Source organism: Cryptotermes secundus, unplaced genomic scaffold (assembly GCF_002891405.2).
Source record: "Cryptotermes secundus unplaced genomic scaffold, Csec_1.0 scaffold251, whole genome shotgun sequence".
Taxonomy (NCBI): domain Eukaryota; kingdom Metazoa; phylum Arthropoda; class Insecta; order Blattodea; family Kalotermitidae; genus Cryptotermes; species Cryptotermes secundus.
In genome coordinates this window covers 713,066-725,569 of record NW_019744108.1, presented here as the reverse complement: position 1 = coordinate 725,569, position 12,504 = coordinate 713,066, and the positions used below count along the sequence as shown (strand labels likewise).

The window sequence follows — 12,504 nt, the reverse complement described above, 5'->3', positions numbered from 1 at the left end:
TCAGAAACATCTGGAAAGTTTTGAAATGTGGTGTTGGAGAAGGATGGAGAAGATCAGTTGGACCGATTATGTGAGAAATGAAGAAGTGTTAATTAGAGTCAGTGAGCAGAGGAATATCCTACACGAAATAAGAAAACGGGAGACTAATTGGATTGGTCATGTTTACGCATAAACTGCCTTCTAAAAGAAGTTATTGAAGGAAAGATAGAGGGGCGGATAGAAGTGACAAGAAGACGTAAGAAGATGCTGGATGACCTTGGGGACAGAAGAGGATACTGTCATTTGAAGGAGAAAGCTCTAAATCGCATTAAGTGGAGGAATTGTGTTGGAAGAGACTGTGGACCTGTCGTCTGACAGATTACTGATGATGACGTGTGTGTCTGAAACGGGGTTCAATCAGTGTCATGAGGATAAGTGAGGAGCTATTTCAAGGAAATAGCGGCTCTGGTCTAGAAAACCGAAATTAACGGCTATGAGGATTCATTGTACTGACCATGCGACACCCTATATCCACTAAAGTTCGCACTAACTTTGCCAACAAGCAGCGGTAGCTTGGTCGGTATAGTTTGCTTGCAGACTGAAACCATGGAGTTTAGTTTAGTATTGCCTATTATGACCATTTTACATGTTCACATGGCCGCACCATAGCTCAAGCGGTTAGTCGCTGGCTTCCCACCACGGTGGCCTGGGTTCGATCCCGGGGGTCTGTTCAAGTGGGATTTGTGGTGGACAAAGTGGCACTGGGGCAGGTTTTTCTCTGAGTACTTTGGTTTCCCCTGCCAATCTTCATTCCACCAATTGCTCCACAATCACCCTCACCTATCTGGGGCTGGTACAATAGGCCAGATGTGGCTGCAGTACAAGGGACTTAGTCCCACCCCACTAGCACTTCACCTGTGGGTTGAGCCATCAGTAGGCAATTGAATCTGGTCCATAGTTTGATGCCTTGTTCCTCCAAGATCTATTTTAGTGATGTCATGTGTTTCCACATAAGATTCCAATGTGGTTTCATTCCTTGAAATTTTCTAACAAAATTTTGTATTCATATATCATTTCACTGTGTGCTACATGACTTGTCCATATCATCCTTGTTGATGTAAACATCCTATAATAATTGGGTAAAGTGTGCAAATTATAAAGCTCTTCATGTAATCTTTCTAGCCCTTTGTTACCGTATAAGCCCGAATGTAGGGCAACTCTGTAGTTTTCCAATACAAAAAACCGGGAAAAAGTTTTTTTGACAAAGTGACTATGCGATTTAGCTCTAAGAGTTACTTCCCATGATCATCTTCTTCATGTTATACCACAAAATAAGGCAATTACTATTTTCTAAGAAGCAGTATTTGAAGAAAACCCTCACCTTATATTAGGGCCAGTATGGTAATCTCTCCTAGGTTGTTATAATCCTCTGCATTTGTTTAAAAAACACCTGCAGTAAGCGTTCTGACACTAGGACAAGAAATGAAGTTGCACACCCCCCACTCAAAAATTATGTGAGTATGTAGTCATTATTCATTTCATCATTTTATGGTTTATAGAGTCCTGATGGAAAAACATATGAGCTAATTCCTGAAGAAGAGCCAGATATACAGAATCAATCAACCAAAGTTAGCACAGTTCAAGAGAAAGATATAAAAGCAAAAAAACAAAGGAAGAAGAAAAAGAAGGTAAAAGAAAAGATAAATTTGTGTCAGTATGTGGTGCTTCTAGTGAGAGTCTCTGCAACAATGATTAAGGGTCTAGTATCATACTCAAGATGTCCTGAGTTTGATTTCCGGTCCAGAGGCCAACTACCTTGAGCTATAATGTGGTTTTCCTCATTCCATCCAGGCAAATGCTTGGATTATGCGTACAGTATTTTTGTTCATATAATTGTTCCATATTGGGCTTTCTGAAATTTTGGTGAGATTCCTGTCACAAATTGGAAGGAGTTAAACATTAGTAAAATACATAAAGATACTTAACAAAATTTGGGAGGGGGGAAGAGTAAAGAAAGATAGGCACCAGACATGAACTTTTCAGTAAGGGTTATATGCTGTGGACCATAATACAAGCAGTATTTACTGTGGACTTTTTTATGTAGAAGTATGTAACATAAAAGGTAAAGTTGCCCGTGTGCTTAACTAATTAAGCACTACATCATGAAGGTGTATGGGGGAGTGAATGTATGTTTCCTTGACCTTGGCACTAGCTGGAGGTGACTGGTCAGCTTCACGCCCCAGTTGCTTTACCCCCAGGGAAAGAGCCCCTGGTATCCATTGGTTAGGAGGTTGGGTCGACCCCAGAGCCGGTCTGAATGACGTGGAGAAGAGAAAATTCTTGATCCTACCGGGATTTGAACTCTCGGTCGTCTAGCCCATAGCCAGTCGTTATACCAACTGTGCTATCCTGGCTCCCATATAGCAGTTTGTATGTGTATTAAATCGAAATATTGTTCATGTCTTTTGGAATTCTACAGGAGATGGACAAAAATATGGAAACACCCAACAAAAAACACATTACCATGACTAATATGGTGTAGGACAACCTCTGGCTTGCAGTCTCTTTGGAATGGATAAATAGAGGTCCTGTACGATTTGCAAGGGAATCTTGTACCATTCTTCCTGAAAAACATGGTGAGTTCTGTTATCGATGATGGAGATGGATAGTGCGCATGCAGACTGCTCTCCAGAACAAACCACAAAGGCTCAATAATATTGATATCTGGCGATTGTGGGGGCCGTGGCAGATGTGACACTTCATCTTTGTTCTCAGAAAACCAGTCCTGGATGATGTGAGCTATGTGAACACAGGCATTGTTGACTTGGTAAATGGCATCAGCATTAGGAAACAAAGTTTGCATCATGGGATGGACGTGGTTGTCCAAAATGGTCACACAGTCATTGGCAGTGACATGACCTTGCAGGGTAATGATGGGTCCGACAGAATATCACGATATGGCTGCCCATACCATGATTGAACCCCCGCCATGTTTCACTCTTTGCAGCAAACAATCTGGATCGTAAGCTTGGGATGGCATTCTCCAGATGTAAACTCGGCCAGAAGTCGGAAACAGTGTGAAGGTGGACTTATCTGACCAAATGACTGTCTTCCATTGCTCCATAGTCCAGGTTTTATGACTTTGGCACCAAACTGTCCTCTTTAGTGGCATTTTGATCACTGATGAGTGGCTTTGGGATTGCAGCTCGTCCAGAAATACCCTGCTTGGGAGTTCCCTTTGTACTGTTTTGGTGCTGACAGGGTTTTTGAGCATGACATTCAGTTCAACAGTCTTGCAGCTGTAGTCTTCTTATTTTTCGTCACAATCCTACACAATGTTCGTCTCTCTTGATCACTCAACACACATTTCTGTCCATGCTGGTGTTTATCGGATGCAGTTTTTTCAGTCCTCCTGTATGCAGTCATAATCTTGGATACTGTGCCTCGTGAAACACCAGAAATCTTGGCTACCTTGGTTACGGAAGCACCCACCATATGGGCCCCAACAATTTGCCAGCATTCGAATTCTGTTAGCTCTGACGTGATGAACAAAAAATTGCACAGAACACTGTCTCGACAACAAATGAAGCTTTAACATATTGCGCAGGTTGTACAGGTAGTGGTGTTGGGCAGATATGACAGCGTGACCTACAAACATCGCTAAAATAAACACTTCAATTCAGGTATGCATGTCACAAGGTGTTTCCATATTTTTGTTCATCCCCTGTATGTGAATCTGTACATTCACTCTCCCATATGCCTTTACAGTGCTCAGTTAGTTAAACACAGGGACAATTTTACAAGGAAGAGTTTGAGATCACAGTTAGCTTTGTCTGTGATCATAGTTTTCATCATAGTCATGGCAGTGAAAAGATTCTAGGATCAGTAACACTAGAGAAACTTAGTGATTCTGATTTTATACCTATATCAAGTCTGTAAGAATAATTATCAGAAGACAGTGCTGATGACATTTTAGAATCATCAATTATTAGGTCAGCCAGGTTTTGCTAAAAGCATTCATCTTCCCACCATTTCTCCTTTTATTTTCAATCCCACAGTGTAATTCACATTCTACTATTTCTATTTGACTGTGCATCTGGAACATTTTATAATTCTAATTTTACGCAGATGATCATTGACAAAACCAGCAACAAATTGCAGCAGAGTTGCCAAAACCAGGCACAAGACATTTATACAGTAGTGTGCAGTGGCAGCCAATACCAGTTACACTACTGTGCTTGCCAGGATTATTATGGCAGTGTCTGACTTACAGAAGCTCTGTTAGAGAAGAACATGAGAATGTGTAGAACAATTTGGTTGAGTCACAGCATTCAGAAGGACTTGGTTGGAGACACTGGCATTGGATCCTGAGGACAGGAGTGGGGGCAAGCCAAGAGTACACCTCTTCTAGGGGCTGAGTAAATTAGGCACAAAAGTGAAATGCTTATGACAAACAATAGTGTATATGAAATTATTTATTCTAGTATCAGAATTCCCTTACCAATTTATCATTATTCATTAGAAACAAAATTAATACAGTTATATACAGTAGAAGTACATGAGAGCACATCGCTATGAGGGTGATTGCCAGCAGTTTGTGAGATGGCATACCTATCAGGCTGGTTTGCAAATGATCGTACTGCATGATTTTTGTGAAGTTTAACTGTTTTACACATTCTCCAATTATTTAGCCCCCTCCTCCAAAATCAGACATTTTCATTGCCAGTGGCTGAACAATCTAAGACGCTAAAACCAGGGGAGGTCGTTTTTTTGACACAAGCAAGATGTGCTTGTCCTGAGGAGAGTGACTGGTAAATACAAGACATTGTCACCAGTGTTGAAGAAAATGTTTTCTAATTCATTCAAATTCCCACCACCAAAGGTGATAATTACTGACAAGACATTGCAGAGTGTCACATAAGGAACATCAGGAAGGAATGAAGATTTGTGTGAAATCTTTTACGTCCAAATGCTGCTACATGGCATCAGCTACTAAAGGGAATATAAAATTGTCATCCCCCCCCACACAGATGGTGCAAAATTCCCATACATATGCTTTAAACCCCAGTATTTAAAGTGAGGTCTGAATTTAAGTGACCAGCAGTGAAGGTGTTAGATCAAAGAAAGTATGAATGAATTAAGAAAAGGTGGTCTGTGATGGAAATGATATTACTAAATAATTTTCAGCACAAGAAGGAAAAGGGGAACAGAAAAGTTAAGAAAAATAAAAAGCAGAGGAAGCGCAGACAAAAAACTTCATCATCACATTCTGAAGTAAGTAATGTATCACCATTTTTGTATCAATTATACCACTGACTGTGTACTTTCTGTCTAGTATTTGAAACAAAATGTTCAGTAACATCAACAAAACCTATAACTGGACTCTTTTTCAGAGTCAGATCAGTCCACTAGAATGCAGCAATATTAATTTTGATATTCACCTCTCAAATCCAAAGCTTATACAAATTTGTAATTGTTACTTATATTTAAATTTATGTCCTTGAAGCCTGAAATTTACCAACAAATTTAAAAATTTGGTGTCTACCTCGCAGAAAACATTGTTTAGGAAAATAATCTTTGTTTATTCTTTGAATCATGTGAGGCACATAAAGTACTTAATTACTTAAAACTGTTGACACAACAAACAAAGTGGGGATATCTTCAATGAAGGTAACTGATGTTGGTATAGGTATATATTTTACTTGTTTAATGTAAATGTAACTTGTGCTACATGTTTCGACCATACTGTTTAAGTCATCATCAGGTACCTATGAACATAACTCAAGTGATTAAAATTTATGGTCATGATATGGATCCATATTCCTGCAACTGATGGCTGTGTTGGAAGTGAATATATATTTACATAGTGAGCATAGTTTGGCAATTCAATATTGTAATACAATTTGTTATGATATGAAGGGCATGAAAAATATAAAAAGGAAAAAAATATTAATTGTACAATATATTTAAAACGTTGGCTAGTTGTGCAACGAACATATATTGGAAAATACTCCTTTGTAAATAGGACCATACAGATCTGGAACCAACTACCTTCAGATGCTTTAGGGACTCTCCTGCAAAGCAAGTCATTATAGGAAAAGGGTTAGGAAATTGATAAATGAGTCAAAGTGAAGGTGGGGTGGAAATCAGGAAAAAAATACAGTAAAGTGAAGTGAAAAGTGTTAAGGATGGGAGGATTACATAAGTGTAGTAAAGCGAAATGAAGGAAAAATGAAAACATGACATTACACATTCATTACTGTTAAGTTTATTATATACTATGTTTCGCTTTTCTACTAATTTTTGTGTGCTGTTTTGTTTGAACGTGTTTATGTGTGATATTTGTCTGTTGTCTTATTGTAGTACCACTGCCACTGGGTGAAAACCCATTTGCAGTTAAATAATAATAATAATAATAATATTTCATGGCGAGCAGTGCGGTTCATGCATGGGAATTTACTTATGATTTGTCAGCTGTTGGAGGCAGTTATCAGCTCCATTAGCCATTTGTTCTCAGTTAAAATTATCAGCTTGTTCTGTCATGGTGCGGTATATTTTAGAACGTGTATTTCTGTATGACACCTATGTGACATACAGATCAGCTAGAAAGTATAGGCGAAAATTTCAGTGTAAATTTCGTGATGAAAGAGTTGCCAACATACAAACAATTCACAATTTGGTGAATAAATTCAGATCAATGGGACTCTTAAAATGCAAGAAACAAAAACATATGCACCTAGTGCATAGGAGCCAGACTTGAACATACACCTTCAAAATCACTCATCTATCTCAAGAGACTGGGGTGTCAAAGTGTAGTGCAAGAAGGGTAACACAGTTGCTGAAGCTTACCCTATAAACCAAATGTAATCCACACCATGCAGCCACATGATCCAGCTAGCAGGGTTTATTTTTGCAGTTGGTTTCTATAGTTTGTTGTCGAAGGTGAGCTCAGTCCACAATTAACAGGGACAGCATTTTCAGTATTTCCTGTGATCTGTGAATTGTAACTTCCTGAATCCAAATGTTATCGCCCAACAGGCATATCAGTTCATCAGCAAAATTTGTATGTGTCTCGCATGAGCACCAGTCAACAAAGGTGAGAACCTCCCTTATATCATTAACTATATGCCATAAAAAAATTCTTTGAAGTAAATGTAGATCCCAAGGACTGAATATCCCAGTTCTTTTGTATGATGAGTTATTTTATTTTATGAAAAATTATATTACATTTGAGCCCCTTGTAATGACAGGTGTTGTACTGGACTGATATGAATCGAAACGAAATTCACTTCACAACTTTCAGTGTAGACTGCTACTAAGGCAACTGAATAGTTCTCGAAACATACTATCAGCCTTTATTGTTTTGTGAATTATGTCACATAAACACAATATGGTATGCCTAAATAAATATTTTTAACTGATAACTGACTTCAAATTGCTGATTCCATTTATGGTTCTTGGAAGAACAAGGAACTGATTTTCCTAACCAAAAAATATTAGGTATCTTGCTAAAACAAATATATTGCTTTTAGGAACCATCGAGTGGAAATTCTGATGAAGAGCAACAGAATAAAGAAAGCTGTCACAGAAGGAAGCGAAAACATTCTGTGTCACCAAGTTCTGAACATCGAAAGAGACTGAGGCACTAATGGTCTGCAAAGTATCAAAATGTAGAAAGTGAGAACTCCATACTGTACACGCATTTCCAATGATATAACATTTATAAAATGACAGTGGTCTTTCATTTGTTGTGGTTTCAACCCTTCTTGAGTAAAATTATCATTATACTGTAATAAGTAAAATATAACTGTCCTGTATGTCAGCATATTGGAGTCATATGAAACATTTTAGTCCAGAGCCCTATTATTAAATTTCCCCGAAATTCATTCAGCAGTTCTGAAAACGAAACATGCAGATGTACAAAGGGTCTCACCATCATATATTCAAATGGCACTATGAGTGAAGAAAAGCAAAGGGATACATTTGTACATTATATAACAAAACTTTTTCTGCCCCATGTTAAGGGAAGCCACTTGTGAGAGTTCTTTAGTTAGAGGCTTGGTGATGTGTCACGTTGAGTGCTATTTTTAGCAGTACTTGCACTTCGTTATTGATATGAGAGATGGGTGCCGTTACGTGGTCTGGTAACCACGTCGAAGTATTTGTAATGTGGAAAGGATGATGTCCTGGGTTCGAGCCTTGAGAGTCTGTCTCGGGGCTTAACAGGCCTTGCTTGATGAGAAGGGATCACACACCCAGCGAAGAAATCTTCAGACCACCACAAAGCACTGGTAGTTGAGTACTTGGTTTATTCAACACACTACATGTTTACTTTACAACAGCAGTTCTACAACTTTGCTAGGCTTTAACACATGATGTACACAAACTTGGATGACCACAGCACTAGGCAACAATGGACAGTCTTCCAGCCTAATTGATGAGCGTTAATTTTCCATTACTTGTACGTGTCTTGTANGCACTTTAGGCATTTAAATTGAGAAAACTCCTCCGTCCGTGCACAAATTAGCCCTTTAAACGTGCCGCATCAGAGAAGGGTTAAATACTAAAGGATGACGCAATGTTCTGGAATCTTCCTCTTCAAGAATATTCTTGAACTCACCTGATGCATGATGTAATGCTCTGGGACCTTTCAGATCCTTCTCAAAGCTTCTTTTCATTGTTTTTCACATCAAGAGCATTCTGGAAGCTTCCCTTAATTAGGCTGGCAGTGGGATGAGTAATCATCAACATACCACACCGACTATCAAAGAACCTTCTAGTAGCATCTTATCTGCATATTGCTCATTGCGACTTCTCAGAACCGTTAATGCAAGACTGGGCATAAGTTACATTTAGTATGAAATTGGTACTAAGTAACAAACGTTAACTTTTGAAATTTACGTCGGTAGGTAATGACTGGTTACAACCTCCCAAGCATATCTTGGTTCAATACTGTTGAAACAAGATTTGCTTCGTCTGCCGTCTTATACTTGATTATTACAACATGCTTATATAAGTTGATTATTGACATAAATTGATTATAACTAAGTTACATGGTAGTACAGTTAAAGTAGTACAATAATGTTTATCTTTTAAATACTGAACACTATCTCAAAGTGAATGCTTCTTCAACATGACTGTATAATGGCACTGAATTATCTAATGTTATTGCTTACAATTCACTTGGAGTATGAGTATCACTTTACACCGATTTGTTGTTGTTTATACATGACACTAAGCTTGATAATACTTTGCATCCTTGTCCTTGTTGATACATCAGTTGTTTATTCAAGTACACTGTCACTGTACTAGTTTGTTGATATACTACATATGATATTACAATCAAGTCTTCATACTAGGTATAATTTTCTTGATATAAGTGCATGAAAAGTATNCTGTTAGTGAGCTGGTGTCAGTCTGAGTTAAGTGGTTTGTCTGTGGTGCTCTGTTGTGTGTGTTCCTGTTTCAACCCTTTGGCGATTAGTGAGATGGCTACTCCTTGCAGTGATCGTTCTCCGGCTGTTACACCCGCTCCCCTCTTGAGACCTGCTCGTCTCGAGCGGTTTCCTTTCAGCTCGCCAGAAGATCCAGTTGTGTCCCATTCATCCATTACTTCCATTCTATGGCACACTCACTCCCACTTCTGACACCAGTGTAACGTGTTGAGATCGAATCTCGTTGATCACGTGTGTAAGTCCAAATCCCACTTCTGACACCAGTTTGTCACGTGTCTTGAAATCGAATCTCGTTGGTCACGTGCGTAAGTTCAAATCCCACTTTTGACACCAGTGTAACGTGTTGAGATCGAATCTCGTTGATCACGTGTGTAAGTCCAAATCCCACTTCTGACACCAGTTGTCGCGTTATACACCCGATACGCGACAATAAATTAGGCCTCAGCTGAGAGGTACAGTGCGTGGACCTGCCAGAAGACCACACTTTTCTTGGGCCATTATCTCCGTAACCGTTCAACTTTGGACATAGGTGTTTTGGGTTATATCGGCATACTTTAACATAAGGAACACCCTCCCGAAGTTTGGTCAATTCCTCCTGGGACAACCTGTATACATTTATTCTGATTCTCCAACTTCCCAAATTGTGCACAGCGGATTTCCTATTTTCATAGGTTATATATTTTTTACGTGGTACAAGAACTAGATACAACGGCTGGTCATTTCAAATGCGACAATCCTGACATTTTTTTTTCCTTGGCACTACAGCCCCAGTGGGCCTAGGCCTACTTCCATGAACTTCTCCATTCACTTTGGTTTTTCTAGAACTTACACATTCGATAGGACTCCTTGGGCGGGTGATCAGCTCGTCGCAAGGCCTCTACCTGTACACAAACATAGAAAAACGCACACACACAAACTAAACATCCATGCCCTGAGTGGGATTTGAACGAACGATCCTGGTTTCCAAGCAAGCGAAGACCGATCCTGACATTAGTCAATTAAATTTCGTCCCAATTTTGGGAATACCTTACTCTTTATTATTTTTTTTCTTCAGAGTAATTATATAGCTTGACTCGTTCTGATGGACGGATGAATTCTAACATTATAGGTCATTCACAAGTTCTTACATGCCTGTAGGTATGGTTTCATGTGGCTCAAGTGAAATAACCCTCATGAATTCCCTCTCTCGTCGAGTATTTCATACATGTTTGGGTTTATAAGGTCCTTTGTATGGTCGGTGAAACTTTCCCATTATTCCTTGGGTTGCATCTGATGCATGTTGAAATTTTACCAAAATTAATTAATTTAATTTGGGTTCCTATTTATTTTTGTCTAACTGCCTTTTGTTTCTTTCCTCTGCCTTCAGTTTCATTTTAGCATAAGCCTTCAATATTTTTACAGCCAACTCATCTTCAATTGGCTGTTGATCATGTCCAACTTTTAGTATTTGTTTGAATACGTTCAGTCTTTCTTCGCCATTTAATAGCTCTATAGGGGCATGACCTGTTGTTCCACACACTGTGGAATTTATCCACCTTTCTATGGGAGGCACTAGTTCTGGCCACTATTTGTGAGTTTCATTACAATTTATTCGGACATACTTTCCTAACTCTCGCATTACTCATTCGGTAGGATTGCTCTCAGGGTGTCTGAGAGGTGAGTGTCTGACTTCAATGCCTAGGTCCAAAAGTGTCTTTTTCCGTGATGGGCTGATGAACTGGGATCCGTGATCTGACAAGATATTGGGTTTCACCACATTCTTAATGTAGTGGTTGGTCAGTTTGTTTAGGCAACTCTTAGTAATGGCAGATTTCAAAGAATACAAGGTGACATGTTTAGAGAACACTTCAAGACATACCAGTAAATATTTAACTCTGCCACGCCCGGTGGGGAGGGGGCCATAAAGGTCTATTGTCAGCAACTCTCCTGGTTTTGCTGGTATGTGGGATCGATTCAGAATTTCTGTTGCCCTATTTGGGTGTTTCACACGTTGTCAAGTGTCACAGTGTGCTACGTACTTCCGCACCTTCCTACCTAATTCTTTAGGTGGAATGATTGTGAGATTTGTTGTACACACTTATCAGTGCCTTGATGCCCTGATAGTGTATACACATATTCTATTACCCTGTACTCTAGGTTCCTAGGGAGTAGTACTATCCAGTATGGGTGTGTCTTGTCATTTTTGCAGAACAAGATGTGGTCTCTAAGTAAGTACTTGTCCTTCTATACACTGGGGTTCTTTTCTAATTGTTCAAGAATCTTTGTGAGCGTGGGATCAAAGATTGATCTGGGACAAGTTCCCGAACTCCTTTAATAGGGTCTTGTCTGTTCCGAAATCTATCTTGGCCACTAAGAGTTCTCTATGTTTGCTTACTAGGCTCTGACCTTCCTTCTCCAATCGTACAGGGTTTCTGCTTAGGGTGTCAGCGAAAAAGTTGTTAGTGCCACTGATGTGTTCCACTCACAGGTCATATTCCTGGAGTTGCATTATCTAGCATGTCACTTTACCAGATGTTAGCTGGCACTTCTTTAGAAAAGACAAAGCTTTATTGTCAGAGTACACTGTGATGGGATGACCTACCACATATACTCTGAACTTTTGGAGTGCACAGACGACAGCTAGCAACTCTTGCTCGCAAGTAGTGTATCTCTGTTCCTCGGGAGTCAACACTCAAAGCGGTGGAAACTACTAAGGTTTCACCAGAGTTGCCTTTCTGGGTCAAGATTGAACTGATACCCATTTTGCCAGCGTCTGTGGAAATTTGATAGGGTAGTCCTTCACGTGGGTGGACTAGATGAATGCTATGTGCGAAACTATTGCGAAGCTTCAAGAACGCTTCTTGGTTTTCATCTGTCCATGCCCACTTTGTCCCTTGCCTCAATAATGGTAAGAGTGGGGCAACATAGCCTGCATAGCCGACAATGAAGAGGCTGTGAAAATTGCATGTCTCGAGAAACTGTTGTAGTTGTTTACAGTTTTTCGGTGCTGGATAATTCAAAATGGCCTCAATGTGGTCAGGGTTGGCCGATAGACCTGTCTTGTTGATGTGGTGCCCCAGGAATTTGACTT

General features: G+C 39.5%; 1 protein-coding gene across 2 annotated transcripts in view; it reads left to right on the top strand.

The window, feature by feature from the left end:
* LOC111874409 (nucleolar protein of 40 kDa) overlaps nt 1-7,927 on the top strand; it is a 12,556-nt gene extending 4,629 nt beyond the window's left edge. For both annotated transcript variants that reach the window (XM_023869901.2, XM_033755443.1), the window contains exons 5-7: nt 1,539-1,667; nt 5,167-5,253; nt 7,512-7,927. In XM_023869901.2, coding sequence (XP_023725669.1) covers nt 1,539-1,667; nt 5,167-5,253; nt 7,512-7,628 — 333 coding nt within the window. In that variant the 3' untranslated portion in view covers nt 7,629-7,927. The remainder of the gene's footprint in view (nt 1-1,538; nt 1,668-5,166; nt 5,254-7,511) is intronic.
* Nucleotides 7,928-12,504: the final 4,577 nt, after the last annotated feature.